Source organism: Ranitomeya imitator, chromosome 4 (assembly GCF_032444005.1).
Source record: "Ranitomeya imitator isolate aRanImi1 chromosome 4, aRanImi1.pri, whole genome shotgun sequence".
NCBI classification, from domain to species: Eukaryota; Metazoa; Chordata; class Amphibia; order Anura; family Dendrobatidae; genus Ranitomeya; species Ranitomeya imitator.
In genome coordinates, this window is record NC_091285.1 from 33,411,666 (window position 1) to 33,429,100 (window position 17,435).

General features: G+C 44.4%; 1 protein-coding gene, 1 long non-coding RNA gene and 1 other non-coding gene across 3 annotated transcripts in view; 2 read left to right on the forward strand and 1 right to left on the reverse strand.

Moving 5' to 3' along the window:
- Window positions 1-4,540: 4,540 nt before the first annotated feature.
- Window positions 4,541-7,339, forward strand: MED7 (mediator complex subunit 7). The gene is made up of 2 exons (XM_069763504.1): window positions 4,541-4,627; window positions 6,343-7,339. Exon 2 carries the CDS (start codon window positions 6,355-6,357, stop codon window positions 7,036-7,038), a length of 684 nt encoding a protein of 227 aa, XP_069619605.1. The 5' UTR covers window positions 4,541-4,627; window positions 6,343-6,354; the 3' UTR covers window positions 7,039-7,339.
- Window positions 7,340-14,984: 7,645 nt separating this feature from the next.
- TRNAS-UGA (transfer RNA serine (anticodon UGA)) lies at window positions 14,985-15,066 on the reverse strand. The gene has a single exon. It is a non-coding gene; the product is annotated as a tRNA-Ser (tRNA).
- Window positions 15,067-15,139: 73 nt separating this feature from the next.
- LOC138675375 (uncharacterized) overlaps window positions 15,140-17,435 on the forward strand; it is a 129,560-nt gene continuing 127,264 nt past the window's right edge. Inside the window, exon 1 of the long non-coding RNA XR_011320672.1 lies at window positions 15,140-15,373. This is a non-coding gene — a long non-coding RNA (uncharacterized lncRNA). The remainder of the gene's footprint in view (window positions 15,374-17,435) is intronic.

A 17,435-nucleotide genomic window follows, 5' to 3' on the forward strand; every position in this document is an offset into this window, starting at 1 on the left:
CCAGTAAAAGGTAAAGAGACTGCAACCTTGTGTCCTCTAATTCTTTCTGGCATCACAGCATCTATCATCTTTGCCACTACATCGGGAGCCCTAGGGACTAAGCTTCACCTGCAGGAAGCCATATCATCCCCAGTGGACCCCTTTAAGCAGCGTTGGTCATCCCTGACCGAATACCACAGGTGGCATCACGAACATTCTTTATTCAAAACAACCCCTTTAAAGACCTTCCCTTTAACTTGGATGCCCAGGGCCACAGACAGGGTCACCGTGACTACCCCTTTAACAACCACCGGACTCGGCCCGAGTACCCCACGGTCCTAGCGGACGCTCCATTATACACAGGAGCTCTGCAGATGGCATTTAGCGTACAGATAGTACAGTGATCACCAGTGACATTATACAAAGGAGCTCTCTAGATACTATATAATTGATGATGTCTTCAACTGAATTAATTTATCTTCACTCTTCTTTATAATACAGTGACTTGCCAGTTACATTATACACAGGAGCTCTATAGATAGCATATAGTATACAGATAATACAGTGATCACCAGTGACATTATATACAGGAACTCTGTATATAGTGTATAGTGTACTGTTAATACAGTGATCACCAGTGACATTATACACACGAGCTCTTTATATAGTGTACTGTTAATACAGTGATCACCAGTGACATTATACACACGAGCTCTGTATATAGAGTCAGTGTACAGGTAATACAGTGATCACCAGTGACATTATACACAGGAGCTCTGTATATAGTGTACTGTTAATACAGTGATCACCAGTGACATTATACACAGGCGCTCTGTATATAGAGTCAGTGTACAGGTAATACAGTGATCACCAGTGACATTATACCCAGGTGCTCTGTATATTGTGTCAGTGTAAAGGTAATACAGTGATCACCAGTGACATTATACACGGGAGCTCTGTATATAGTGTCAGTGTACAGATAATACAGTGATCACCATTGACATTATACACAGGAGCTCTGTATATAGTGTCAGTGTACAGATAACAGTGATCACCATTGACATTATACACAAAAGCTATGTATATAGTGTCAGTGTACAAGTAATACCGTGATCACCAGTGACATTATACACGGGAGCTCTGTATATAGTGTCAGTGTACAGATAATACAGTGACTCACTGATGTCTTCAATTGAAGTCATTCATCTTCGCTTTTCTTCATCATCTAGCACAGACCGCTATTTATTTTACTCATTTATATAGCACCATTAATTCCACAATGGTTTACAGACATTATCAACACTGACCTTATTTTAGCTCACAATCTAAATTCCCTTTCAGTATATCCAGCCACAAATTGTCTTTGCAGAATGGAAGGCACACACATCTATGGCTGCTCGCTCCTAGTGCATCCTCCCCAATTCACTCTAGGCCAAATGAGGAGAAAGGAGTAAAGTGACATATTCCCACACTGAAGCTGCACACAGTAATAATATTTCCCTTTTGTTCCGTCTACTGTAACAGTATAACAAAAAGACATGTTACATTAGTGATGTCCCCTTTTCTGACCACCTCAAAGAAGAAATGTCCCCAGTTTTATTAGTCCTAATTATAAAATAATGTGATGAGGAAATAGTTAAACTAATTCATATTTACTATTATTTATAGTAGGAATATATTGGGTAGCAATTGCTTATCTCGTGTGAGAATAGTACCCCTGGGTACCATCAACATGTAAGCAGGCAAATACTACATCTATTAAAGTTCAAATATGCAGCACAGGTCTCCCCAACGTGTTTCACCGAGAAATGGCGTCATCAGGGGCTGGGACACTAGTGTGAATGGCGCTCGACCAGACATGCCCTTAGGCTAGGACTCATTCACATGTCAGTATTAGGTCAGTATTTTGCAGCAGAGTTCGTATGCCAAAACCAGGAGCGAGATATACAGAGAAAAACTATAATTGAAAGATTGACCCCTGTTCTGTGTGTTGGAGACACTTCTGGTTTTGGCATAGAAATACTGATGCCTAAATACTGACATGTGAATAAGGCCCACCACGTCATAATGACAATATGCTTCGATAAACAGCAGCCAAAAATGCGACATATCCCCTTTGACTTCCATCAATAGTAATTGTGCTCGTCATCCTATGCTCTGATGACGTCGCGCTCCATGATAGGGAGAAGCATTCAGTTGACAATGGTGATGTGTCACCATTTTGTTTTATCCTATGATTGATCAAGTGGTCACTTGCCAATCACATTAATAGCGCGTGTCAATATTAATTGTTCTCGTAGTTAGCCACGTCATAAGGATGTGACACGCCATGATGGGCTCTAATACGTCCGGAGGCTTGTCTCAAGTAACCAACTGGATCTCGCCATATCAAAATTGGTCGGTCATTCCACATTTGTCCTGACTTCATAGTGAAACAGCAAAAAAAAAATGCAATTCCACAATTGTTTTTTTCTATTGACCATGATCACTAAAGTGCTAAAACTGACCTGCCATTATGATTCTCCGGGTCATTACGAGTTCGTAGACACTAAACATGTCTAGGTTCTTTATATTTAAGTAGTGAAAAAATTCCAAAGTTTCTAAAAAAAAAAAAAGCGCCATTTTCCGAGACAAGTACCATCTCCATTTTTCGAGATCTTGGGTTAGGTGAGGGCTTATTTTTTGCGAACCAAGGTGACGTTTTTATTGATACGATTTTGGTGCCGGTACCATCTTTTGATCACCCGTTATTCCATTTTAATGCAATGTTGCTGCAGCCAAAAAAAGCAATTCTGGCGTTTTTTTTTTTTTCTCGTTACGCCATTTACCGATCAGATTAATTATTTTTATATATTGATAGATCTGGCAATTCTTAAAGCGGCAATACCAAATATCTGTATTTTTTATTGTTTTATTTTGAATGGGGCGAATATGGGGTGATTTAACATTTAATTTTTTTACTATTTTTAAAAACTTTTTTTCATGTAAGACTAGAAGCTGCGATCATCCGATCGCCTGTCCTACACACAGCAGGGCTTCAGCCTTTTGCCTTTCTACCCAGTTAATTATTCTCTTTTCCATTAGGTCTATGACATCATATGACTAAAAACTGACTAGCTGAATCCTTCTAAGTTCTAGGTAGAAACAGGAGGTCAATTTTCCCTGCATGAGTCATCGCTGCAAAAGTCCCTGGAAGGGGTAAGACTGAAGCAGCTGGGCCAGGAGTTGAAGAGGGGAATGATTTTAGTACAGACTTCCTGTTTTTACATAGAGGAGAGAAAAGAGAAGAATTACCGGGTAGAAAGGCAAAATGAGCAATTGTAAGTACACAGTGCTGTATAATATAATGACTGCGATATATTAAGAGGATAAAAAACTTTGATGGTATAATATCTTCACAATAATAAGGCAAACAACATGTCACAGTAATAGGACCATGTGTTGGCTGTAAGAATATTTAAAGGGAACCTGTCACCAGTGTGTTCACATCTGAACTAAGGCTGGGTTCCCATTGCGTTATGGGAACGCGCTTAACGGACAGCGTTGCATGGCGAAATTAACGCCGTGCAACGCGTCCGTTAGCGCGCCCATTCACGGCAATGGGAACGCGCAGCACTAGCGCGTGCCATGTTCGGCACGCGCTAGCGACGCGCCGGTGTTTCCTGGCGCGCCGCGGACGCTGCTCGCAGCGTCCGAGGCGCGCCCGCGGTCCGTTCCCCACTCTCGCAGATCGGGGATCTGCGAGAGCGGGGACGTTACCGCGACCCCAGGACGCGGCCCCATTAAAAACATTGCGTTAGCGCAACCCGCTAGCGCTAAACGGGTTGCACTAACGCAATGTGACCCTAGCCTAAGGCTAGCACGTTAATCAGCGCCTGTGCTGCGTTCCATAAAGTGGTATATAACCCCGACTCCCCCTGTATACCCCCAAAAACCTTTTAAAACTCCCCGGCGCTCTATGTAAACACCTGGAGTGTATACAGGGGGTTATTATTTGCCTGCGGGAGGACACATGATGTCAGCTGCCCCTGATGGCCCTATGGCTTGTATAGGTATTGTGGGGCAGGGGGTCTCTGCATAGAGGAGCGGCAAAGACCCCTCTGCAGTGACAATCATCACAACACTAAAATTAATTGAGGGTCCCACAAAAAGATCCTGTAGAGGCAACATAAAGGCATCACATAAGAAATCGAAGGCAGAGCATAACATTTTTCATTTTTCGCTTTTTTTTCCCAACAGCCATATAGTAGGGCGCCTTGCTACATGGCTTCATACATAAGGCATCAGCAGGCCAGTGCTATACCTCGGCTGTGCACGGATATAACTACACATGTAGTACGTATATATACGTATATATCAGCTCTGCTCTGTGTGCACTGTGTGTGTGCAGCAGCTTTTCCCGCCTCCTCCTCCTCCTCACACTATATCACAGTCTGGCGCCCTCTAGCGTCACTCCACCTCCAATACCAGCTCTGACATGCGCAATAAGCGCGCACTTCACTTCTTCAGCTCAGCCAATCAGCACGCGTCTCTTCAAGAAGCGGAAGTCACTGCTGAGGCGACGGCGGCCGTCTGACGTCACATCCGGAAGCTGTGTCTCCGGACTGTGCAGGAGGAGAGACGTCTGTCCCGGCGCGTAGAGCGGCAGGTACCGACTGTGAGGGGCTTCCCTGTGTTATCAGGGCTGTCCTGGCCCAGGGGGGTGCTGCTGGTGCTCTGTAGTGACGCCATTATTAGCCCTCCTGCACTAGGATAGCCATGTTCTCCAGCTCTGACCTCTGTATTCCTGTGCGGTTACTATTACAGCCATGGAGGCTTTCTCTGCGTCACTTTCTTTGGCTGATTGTCTTACAATTCCCATTAACATCGCTTTTAGTCCTTAAGGACACATTTTTTGATGCATGGGGGCCTATGGGCACCCCAGAATACTTGCAGTGTGTGCCACCGACCATGGAAATCCGGGGGGGGGGGTGCAGAAAAGGTCCAAATTGGTTCTCCGTTCCCTTTTTCCCTTTTTTGGTTCCCATGGACTCCGGGGGGGAAGGGGTGTATGGCTGTGACCAGCTTCCCCTCCCCATCTAACCCATTACATCCGGTGGTCACTGCACACCCATGGCATCTAAGGGGTCAGATTGTGGGCATGCCGGCAGCCCAAAGATATTGGGCAAGGAGCTGACTCAGTGGGTACGTATGCTCCTGACGCCTGCACATGTACGTATACAGATGTCCGTTGTCAGGCACTCCCCACCTCTTCCGCTAATGTCGGTGCACCAATATCTCCCACAGAGCTATATCCAAAGCATACGCGTCAGGTAGCTGGGGGTCTGACCGCTGGGACCTCCGCCACTCACAAGAATGGAAGTCTGATATGCCCAGTGGCAAGGAGGAGAAAATGAGCTTGTGTCCTCCCTGCAGCCATCAGAGCCGTACATGGAGACATTAGTCACTATACTCACATCGGAGGCTGTAATCCCTCCCTGACACTATGATTGACAGCTCGCTGTGCGGCACGTGTGTGCAGAGCAGGCTGTCAATCAAAGTGTTGGAGAGTGATTACAGCCTCCGCTCACAGTATAGTGAGTGCTTGCAGCAACCCCTGCATAAGTACGAGGTGCAGGAAGGATATAAGCTTGTTTTCTCCATGTAGGCGCTCTTCTAGTAAGGCAGGCAGGATTTGTAAAAGGTAATGTCCGGCTTAGGCTACAAGTCTGCAGTCACTCTATGTGAATCCTCATGGTGCGCGTCCAGTGAGGATCCATAATTCCCTCCACATTCCAACTAGCTGTGTCCGGCCTAGCTCAATACCCGTGCACTGATCTAGTTGGCACCCCTACTTGCCATCACATGCCCACCCGGAGAATCATCGCAGTGCGTGTGATGTAAGGATTCACAAGGCTGCAGTCCCATTTTGTGACTCCAGACTTGTACATGGAACCCAGATAACCCCCTTTAATGTTATTCAGTATTTCTGTACCTGACAGATGCTTTTTAAAACCTCTGGTCCCCAATGTGTTACATTCAACACTACATTTTTATTTTTTTTTCTGCTCCCCTATCATCACTTTTCCAAATGAAACCTTCTTTTAGGAAATGGTTAATAGAGAGACAACACCAAATTTGTTATCTTCATGTACGACCAATACAAAGATCATCTTGTAGGTGTGTGGTCGTGTAATGCTTCATTTCACCACTGGGGGAGCTGTGCTGCAGTGGAATTAAACACGTCCTACTGGGCTCCTCCTATTACCGCTGGGGTCCTGACCCCATAGTGTCACTGATGATTGGAGAACCCAGCTATTAAAAAGGGATTGTGTGCGAAATATATCTCTAATTTACTGATGGTGCTTTATCTTTTTTCTCTAGATCTCCTTCACAATGGGTGAGCCCCAGCAAGTGAGCGCTCTGCCTCTCCCTCCTCTTCAGTACATCAAAGAGTACACAGATGACAATGTCCGGAAAGGATTGGTCCCCAAGCCGCCCGCTCCAGTTAAGGACAGCTACATGATGTTTGGGAACCAGTTCCAGTGCGACGACCTGATCATCCGACCCCTGGAGAGTCAGGGTATCGAGCGACTCCATCCTCAGCAGTTCGACCACAAAAAGGAGCTAAGAAAGCTCAACATGTCCATCCTGATCAACTTCCTAGACCTGCTGGACGTTCTGATCCGAAGTCCCGGAAGCATAAAGCGCGAGGAGAAGCTGGAAGACCTGAAGCTGCTGTTTGTCCACATGCACCACCTTATTAACGAGTACCGGCCCCACCAGGCGCGGGAGACCCTCCGGGTGATGATGGAGGTGCAGAAAAGGCAACGTCTGGAGACGGCGGAGAGGTTTCAGAAGCATCTGGAGAGGGTGATGGAGATGATCCAGAACTGTTTGGCCTCGTTACCGGATGACCTGCCTGTGCCTGATAACGGGGTCACCATTAAGACTGAGCCAGTGGAAATGCAGGAACCCAGTATAGACCAGCAGGACGTCCCTCCCGAGGCACCGGCTCCTCTTAAAGAGACAGTAGATAAAGATGCAGCCATGTGTGTTATCATTGATGAGATGACATAATGTCATGTGATTTAGATGATTTGGTGTTTGTTTGTTTTTTGTACCTTGTGACCCAATCTTGGGTCCTGCAACATCCATTCACCCCGGACATATTGTTGGGTGGTCTCATCAGCAGCAGTAGGAACTCGTTCTGGACTAATTGAATCTTCTCAGGAATGAATTTTCACCTAATACTTAGACTGACGCTCCCATATCATGTTACAGCGGGATTATTTGGTTATTTATGCACCCAGTGGGTGGTCTTCATGGAGATATTTTTTTTTCCTGTGAATAAGTAAACTTTGCTGTTTATTAATCATGACTTGATGTGTTTTTTATGTGACTTTTTAAAGCTTTTATTTTTGATGCGTAATTTGTCATTTGATTCTAAAACCACCTTATTAAAGGGGTCTTCCTGTCTCACCAATTGATGGGATATTCAATCATTTTATGATCAGTGTGTTTGACCTAAAGAACTCCCACTAATCTAAAGAATCTTCAGCAGGTTTTTTGCTATGTAATCTGACAGCAGCATGAGAAAGCTGTTAGTCAGTGGTGGGGATGGGTTGGACCAGCAGGCACGAGAATCCTAGTCATGTTGCGATAATCTGCTGATAAAACTGATTTTATTGAAACATCAAAACACAGCCTAATAAGCGAAACATTTGCCGGAATCAGGGTCTCAGTCGCTATGTTGTGCTGCTCTCAGATTATATCGGGGGTTTAATAATTAATTTCATTAGCCATTCTCTCCTTCACAATTACATAGTAAAAACCTTCTTGACAGATTCTCTTTAAAGGGATATTGTCAGTGCAAAGTGCTTTAGCAGTTTACGGCGTATTCAATTTTTCATCCATTCTTTATACATTAATGCTTTATTGTGCTTACGTTGCTTAGGATACTGACCACCGCTGCTCTCTAGGTTGTAAGCACCGCTCTGAGATAGAGGTACCAGCATGCACCAGCGATCCTTGTCAGCTTCTAATCAGTGCGTACAAGCTCAATAGAAAATAACGTGTAAGGCTGGTTTCACATTTGCAGTTGGAGGTACTGCAGAGGGCTGCATCGGTCCTCCGTGAAGCTCCACCCACTGCCACACCTCCTTTGGTCAGCTCCGCCTACATCGGCATGCGGCGCGCGTACCCGATCTTTACCATTAGATATTCAGGCCATGCCGATGTATGTGGATGCCTCCGCATGCGTCGTTTTGACGGTACCGTGACCTGCGCCGACCGCAACGAGTTGCATTTTGGTGCAGTCGCCGCACCATCAAAATGGCATGGCCTGCGTACCTAATGGTAAAGATAGGGTATGCACGGCGGCGTAGGTGGAGCTGACCGTAGGAGGTGTGGCAGTGGGCAGAGCTTCACGGAGGACGTACGCAGCCCTCTGCAGCACCTCCAACCGCAAATGTGAAACCAGCCTAAGCGCTGCACATCTGCTTTCTAACAGTGGTGGTCGGTCTCAAGTGTTAAAGGGCCCACTGCTAACCACCAATTATTTATCGATCCCTTTATACCTGTCCTAACAAGCCCTCTATATTGTCTTATTGCGCACTGTATATGCAAAAAATCAGTCGTATAACTCCAGAGGCGATATTCCAATCAGTGGGTGACTAAGGTGTGTTGAGCGAGCGTGCTCACCACTCGTGCATGGATCCCGAGCACCCGCGACACTCTGCGCGTTCCTCCCGAGCACCCGTGACACTCTGCGCGCACCTCCCGAGCACCCGCGACACTGCGCGTACCTCCCGAGCGCCCGCGACACTCTGCGTGTACCTCCCGAGCACCTGCGACACTCTGCGCGTACCTCCCGAGCACCCGCGACACTGCGCGTACCTCCCGAGCACCCGGATGCTCACTCAAGTGGCGAGCTCGCTCAACAGCAGCATCCACTTTTTGCTCCCAGCCGCTCGCCTGTGCAGCCATGTGAATGGGGCAACGCTGAAGGAGACTCAACATGAGGACCCCATAGTTTGGACTCCCATCCATCATGAGTTGATGCCCCCTTTGTATTTCATACTTTGGAAGAAAACTGCTTTCTATTCTCGCATAGAATATTCCAGCCGTCCTGCTGTAGGATATTGTGCAAGAAAAAAAAATATTGGAAGGGATGAAGACTGAGATGAAGGAGGAGATTAGGGTGGTGCTGAACCATCGAGTGCTTTGTGGGTGAAAGTGATAAGTTTATATTGTATTCTGGAGTGGATGGGTAACCAGTACAATGACTGGCACAAGGCAGAGGCATCTGTGTAACGACTGGTGAGGAATACGATCCTGGCTGCAGCATTCAGGACAGATTGGAGAGAGGAGAGTTTGTTGGCTTATAGTAAAAAATAATAATTTAGTGCTGGACAACAGGTACACGGTTACACAGGGTGCAAGAAAAGAAATGTGTTACATGTAGATTTGGTGCCACCCAGGGCCGGACTAGGACTAAAATTCAGCCCTGGCATTTGAAGTTACACACGCCCACTTGTCACATGGTGACTGTATAATATCTTTGTACACTTGTAGGTTACAAGAAGTGAGGGGAGTGTAACACGACTATATAACATATAATCACCGCTGTATCCAGCATTACAGCTCGGTCCTATTTATTGCAGTACCAAGAAAAGCCGCTACTTTACCTACATAACTGGATCTCGTAGATAATGAAGGGATGAGACGACCAAAGGCTGTGGAACCTCATTCTGATGCTCCATACACGTTGCCTACAGCCACTTTTGGTTCTGCTGCGCAGCACGAGACCCGGTGACATCAGTAACGTCACCGCTCTTCAGATATTCCGGGTCTTGTGCTGAGCTCGGCGACTGTGAAGAGTGGTATTGTTACTACCGTCACCGCTCTTCAGAGTCGCTGGGTCTCACCAGGTCTGGGCTAGTAGTGGGGGTGTCTGATAGACACCTCTCCATTACTTACACCAGGGGTTGATAGCAGCTGACATCAACCCTAAAAACCATTAGGCTATGTGCACACGTTGCGGATTTTGCTGCAGATCCGCAGCGGATCTGCAGCTGCGGGCCTGCAGCATCTTTCAATGCGTTTACAGTACAATGTAAACCTATGGAAACCGCAATCCGCACTGCCAAGCTGCGGAAAAAACTGCGCGGAAACGCTACGGGTTACATTCCGCAGCATGTTGAATCTTTGTGGGGATTCCGCTGCGGTTTACACCTGCTCCACAATAGGAATCCGCACAAAAACCGCGGTAAATCCGCAGGTAAAATGTAATGCCTTTTACCTGCGGATTTCTCAAATCCACTGCGGAAAAATCCGTGGAGCTCCAAAATACGTGTGCACATACCCTTACACATACCAGAATTAAATGCTCTGGTTGTTGGGAAAAGCAGTAGAGTTAGCGCTATTCCCAGGCGCCGGGCGCTAACTACAACTGTCATCATCCTTGCCTGGTCTCCCTGCGAAGCATTTCTGCTGTATTTACATGCGCTGATCTCAGGCCGCTAAACGGTTGTGATCGACAATACTGAAGTCATTCATTTTTTTCCCGGCCTCTTTACACCAACTGAGAAAGAATGAAGGGAACAGAACAATCACTATTAGATCAATCTGTCCCCATACTGTATCATGTTATCAGCAGCGCATCTACACTTTACACCAGCGATGTGCTGCTGAGAACAAGGATTTCTGTTCCCACATAAACAATCCAATCACTCGATGAATAGGCAGCATTTTGCTTGTTTAGTATAATACACCCCATAGTCCTCCATATATTATAATGTGCACCTCAGTCCTCCGTATAGTATAATACACTCCTCAGTCCTCCATATAGTATAATGTGGACCTCAGTCCTCCATATAGTATAATACACTCCTCAGTCCTCCATATAGTATAATACACTCCTCAGTCCTCCATATAGTATAATACACTCCTCAGTCCTCCATATAGTATAATACACTCCTCAGTCCTCCATATAGTATAATACACTCCCCATAGTCCTCCATATAGTATAATACACTCCCCATAGTCCTCCATATAGTATAATACACTCCGCAGTCCTCCATATAGTATAATACACTCCTCAGTCCTCCATATAGTATAATGTGGACCTCAGTCCTCCATATAGTATAATACACTCCTCAGTCCTCCATATAGTATAATACACTCCTCAGTCCTCCATATAGTATAATGTGGACCTCAGTCCTCCATATAGTATAATACACTCCTCAGTCCTCCATATAGTATAATACACTCCTCAGTCCTCCATATAGTATAATACACTCCTCAGTCCTCCATATAGTATAATACACTCCTCAGTCCTCCATATAGTATAATACACTCCCCATAGTCCTCCATATAGTATAATACACTCCCCATAGTCCTCCATATAGTATAATACACTCCGCAGTCCTCCATATAGTATAATACACTCCTCAGTCCTCCATATAGTATAATGTGGACCTCAGTCCTCCATATAGTATAATACACTCCTCAGTCCTCCATATAGTATAATACACTCCTCAGTCCTCCATATAGTATAATGTGGACCTCAGTCCTCCATATAGTATAATACACTCCTCAGTCCTCCATATAGTATAATGTGGACCTCAGTCCTCCATATAGTATAATACACTCCTCAGTCCTCCATATAGTATAATACACTCCTCAGTCCTCCATATAGTTTAATACACTCCTCAGTCCTCCATATAGTATAATACACTCCTCAGTCCTCCATATAGTATAATACACTCATCAGTCCTCCATATAGTATAATACACTCATCAGTCCTCCATATAGTATAATACACTCCTCAGTCCTCCATATAGTATAATACACTCCTCAGTCCTCCATATAGTATAATACACTCATCAGTCCTCCATATAGTATAATACACTCATCAGTCCTCCATATAGTATAATACACTCCTCAGTCCTCCATATAGTATAATACACTCCTCAGTCCTCCATATAGTATAATGCACTCCTCAGTCCTCCATATAGTATAATACACTCCTCAGTCCTCTATATAGTATAATACACTGCTCAGTCCTCCATATTGTATAATACACTCCTCAGTCCTCCATATAGTATAATACACTCCCTATAGTCCTCCATATATTAAAATACACTCCTCAGGCCTCCATATATTATAATACACTCCTCAGTCCTCCATACAGTATAATACACTCCTCACAGTGCTCCATATGGTATAATGCACCGCTATAGTCATACATGTAGTACAATTCACTTCTCATAAGTATAATACACCCCATAATTCTTCATATAGTTTAATGTATTCCCCATAGTCCTCGATACAGTATAATGCAGCCCACATATAGTATAATGCTGCCACCCCACAGAGTATAATGCAGCCACTCCACAGAATATATTGTAGCCCCCTGAGTATAATGTAACCCCCATATCGTATAATGCACCCCCTGCATATATAATATACGGTATCCCCCTCATAGAGTATAATGCAGCCCCCATAGAATATAATGTAGCCCCCTCATGGAGTATTATGCAATCACCCCTCATAGAATATAATAAATTTAATACATAGAATACGTTTAATACATACAATATAATACAGCCTACCTCCCCATAGACTATAATGTAGCCCATAAAAGAGTATGATGCAATCATCCCTCATAGAATGTAATTAGTGATGAGCGAGTGTACTCGTTGCTCGCGTTTTCCAGAGCACGCTCGGGTGGTCTCCAAGTATTTGTGACTGCTCGGAGATTTCGTTTTTGTTTATGCAGCTGGATGATTTACAGCTACTAGCCAGGCTGAGTACATGTGGGGGTTGCCTGGTTGCTAGGGAATCCCCACATGTAATCAAGCTGGCTAATAGCTGTAAATTATTCAGCTGCGCAAGGAAAACGAAATCTCTGAGCAGTCGCAAATACTCGGAGACCACCCGAGCGTGCTCGGGAAAACCCGAACAACGAGTATGCTCGCTCATCACGAAATATAATACATCCCCCATAAAATATAATGTAGCCCCCCAGAGAAAATAATACAGGCCACCCATAGAATGTAATATAGCCCCCCATAGAATGTAATACAGCCCCCATAGAATATAATACAGCCCCCCATTGAATGTAATACAGCCCCCCATAGAATAATACAGCCCCCCATTGAATGTAATACAGCCCTTCCATAGAATGTAATACAGCCCCCCATAGAATATAATACAGTCCACCTCCCCCATAGAATATAATACAGCCCCCATAGAATGTAATACAGCCCCCCATAGAATGTAATACAACCCCCTCATAGAATGTAATACAGCCCCCCATAGAAAGTAATACAGCCCCTCCATAGAATATATTATAGCCACCCATAGAATGTAATACAGCCCCCCATAGAATGTAATACAGCCCCCACAGAATATAATACAGCCCCCATAGAATGTAATACAGCACCCCATAGAATATAATACAGCACCCCACAGAATGTAATACAGCCCTCTGTAGAATGTAATACAGCCCCCATAGAATATTATACAGCCCCCATAGAATATAGTACAGCACCCCATAGAATCTAATACAGCCCCCATAGAATGTAATACAGCACCCCACAGAATGTAATACAGCCCCCCACAGAATGTAATACAGCCCCCCATAGAATGTAATACAGCCCCCCATAGAGTATAATACAGCACCCCATAGAATATAATACAGCACCCCACAGAATATAATACAGCACCCCATGGAATGTAATATAGCCCCCATAGAATATAATACAGCTCCCCATAGAATATAATACAGCACCCCATAGAATATAATACAGTCCCCCATAGAAAATAATACAGCACCCCACAGAATATAATACAGCACCCCATAGAATGTAAAACAGCCCCCCATAGAATGTAATACAGCACCCCACAGAATGTAATACAGCCCCCATAGAATGTAATACAGCCCCCCTCATAGAATATAACACAGCACCCCATGGAATCTAATACAGCCCCCCATAGAATATAATACAGCACCCCACAGAATATAATACAGCCCCCCATAGAATATGACACAGCACCCTATAGAATATAATACAGCATCCCATAGAATGTAATACATCCCCCATAGAATATAATACAGCCCCCCATAGAAAGTAATACAGCCCCCCATAGAAGGTAATACAGCCCCCCATAGAATGTAATACAGCTCCCCATAGAATGTAATACAGACCCCCATAGAATGTAATACAGCCCTCCATGGAATGTAATACAGCCCCCCATAGAATATAATACAGCACCCCACAGAATGTAATACAGCTCCCCATAGAATGTAATACAGACCCCCATAGAATGTAATACAGCCCTCCATGGAATGTAATACAGCCCCCCATAGAATGTAATACAGCCCTCCATGGAATGTAATACAGCCCCCCCCCATAGGATATAATACAGCCCTCCCCCCCATAGAATGTAATACAGCCCCCCATAGAATGTAATACAGCCCCCCATAGAATATCACTCTGTGAGGGATAAAGTACATTTGCGCAAACATTTAACGACTTTTTAGGTCGCAAAATAATGAAGCGGCCACTAAGATTTGTGTTACAAAAACCACGTCTGCGATGGCGACCAGAGGGGGAAAAAAATCAGATAAAAATATAAATATGAAAAATAATCCAAAAATAGAAAATGGATTTAAAAGAAAAATGTGGTGCAAAAGAAAAAAAAAAATCTAAAAATTGGGAAATATTAAAAAAAAAAAGTAGCAAAAAATAATAATAAAAGAAAATTGGCTCAAAATCCATCAAGGCAGACAATAAATCAAGACAAAAATATGATTTAAAAATTTGAAAACACGCGGGGTCGCAAAATACTACTTTGGGGAGAATGATCAGTAGAGGCGATAAGCAAATACCCAATAAAGAAGGTTAGTGTAAAGAAAATGGGATTGATCATTGTTTTGTTTATTTTTTTTTTTTACTGTAAAAAATAACATTTACATTTAAAAACAATTTTGGAAAAATAAAAAAAATAAAAAGTTTCGCTGCGAGCAGGGTTCGAACCTGCGCGGGGAGACCCCATTGGATTTCAAGTCCAACGCCTTAACCACTCGGCCATCACAGCGCCATGTTAAAGTCTGCGGAGATTTCTCACAGGTCTCCGAGCACAGGTGACGCGTCACAGCCTCTGAGGTCATGTGTGTACGGAAAGCGCTGCGGTATTTACTACAGAAGCATTTCTGTGACGTTTTACTGGTGATTCATCACTAGCAATTCCCATTACTGCCTTCTTCTATGTCTACATACCCAGGATCGTTACAACTGCCTCCTGCTGGTCATAAGAGCGTACTGCACAGCAGTTTGCAGCACGGCGCACATCAGGAGCAATTCTACGGCCCGTGCACGTAAATGTCCGGCATTTCCAGCTCGAGGTAATTTTAGGATCTGATATTTTACCTGCATTTATATTTATTCGCTGATTTTATTTATTTAGTCAAAGCTAAAAACTATATCCAACTGCGGAACCAGAGCTGACCACCAGATGGCGCTGTTGACCGTGATTTGAGCACACTAGGATCTCAGTGGCGGCCTCTGCTGGATGATATCAGATTGCAACAAACTAAATAAATCCAAGATTATGATGAATTTATGTCCATGAACAGTCTAATAAAAAAAAAAAAAAAAAGTGGAGATTATTTTTTTTGGTCTATTGCCTTTTGCCTATAGGGATACTTAGAGGGTATTATTCCATTTTATAGGGCAGTTCCATCACTATTTGTGGACAATCAGGGCATTATTACTTGCTAAGGAGACATTGTCCATTTCGGGGGCACATGTTATTATTAATTACAAATCATATTTGTAATTTGGTTTTTAAAGAGATCTTTCAGTAGCTTCAACCTCTCCTAAACCGTTTATATGGGCATGTAGGTCATAGGAAGCTGAATAAAATGATACCTTGATATCTGCGATCCGATGTCTTATTCCAGACAAATCCGCGTTTTTCTTAATATGTAAATGAGCTGTTAAGATCTATGGGCCGGACATAGATCTCCCCGAGAATCTGCCTCCTGAGCTTATTTTAGATTAAAGGGGCGTTACCAGTGTGAGACATGCAGATCAGGAGAGCAGACTGTCACTCATTACATGTCTCACACTCCCCTTCATGTAAAACAAGCTGTGGAGGCAGATTATCGGGGAGATCTATGTCCGGCCCATAGATCTTAACAGCTCATTTGCATATAAGAAAAACGTGGATTTCTTTGGAATAAGACATCGGATCGCAGATATCAAGGTATCATTTTATTCAGCTTCCTATGACCTACAGGCCCATATGGACGGCTCAGGAGGGTGGATCCTACTGATTGATGCCCTTTAATAAGGGGGCACTGGTTCTGTATGAGTCACTTGGAGAAGTGTAGCCTTCAAAGGGACATTATTACTGTATAGGGGGCATTAGAATTGGCACCAATATTTCTGACGGACAGTATTTAGGGTACCGTAGAACACTGCGGGGGCAACAACAGACGTATAAGGGTATGAGCAGGGTGGGAAATGTGTACAGATTGGTTGTTGTTTGCTTTTTTCGCCCTCCACCTTGTGCTAAACTCCATCTTACGCCTCTGCCAGAATACTAAATTACAACATTACCGCATTGAAGATACAGCAGGTTTTTCTATAATCGCCAGGTTTCCTAGTTTTTAAGTATTCACAAATGCTCCACTAGAGGGCAGACTTTATACATACATATATTGTCAGGTAATTGTCGGCAAGATGAGCCACAGGCGAAGGTCTCGGCCCTGGACGGATGGGTCTCAGAAAAGCCTAAACCTGCTAAAAATAAATCCCTGCGAGCCGCCTGGCGTCTCTGAATGTGAGATCCCGAGCTGTAACTATTATAGAAAAACATGTCCTCTACCTACGTATGGCAATCCGTGTACTGTATAGGTTGGCATATAAATTCTGCCCACGAGATAGGCTCCATTGGAGCCCAAGCACAAGAAGACACCATAATATGGCTGTGTGCTGGGATCCCTCCGTAAAGCCGACCATACACATTAGATAGATAACCAGGGGTTCATTAAAGGGTCCCATATAAAGAACGGCTCCGTATCTGGAGATAGCAATCAAGCGATCAACCGTACTCGCCAACATCCGCGGAAGACCACCATGACGTCACTCCATCTTGTCTCCTCCGCTGAGCCGCAGACAGAGGTGACAAGATGGAGTCTGGTAATGGGGCGAGGTGAGATTACGTTTATTTTGTTCTTATTAGCACAAAAGGGGCATGGGAGATCTGGGCGGGTACACTAGTGTTGTTTGGGGGCACTGTTATTTTGGATGCCTTACGCTAGTGTGACCCCCGGCCTAAGGGCTCATACCCATTTGTGAGAAAAACGGACGAGTGCAATCCGATAAAAGACATGTAAACCATGTCTCATATCCTGTCGGGTTCGGTAAGGAGTTAGTGTGGCGCCCCAGGGTCCTGGTCAT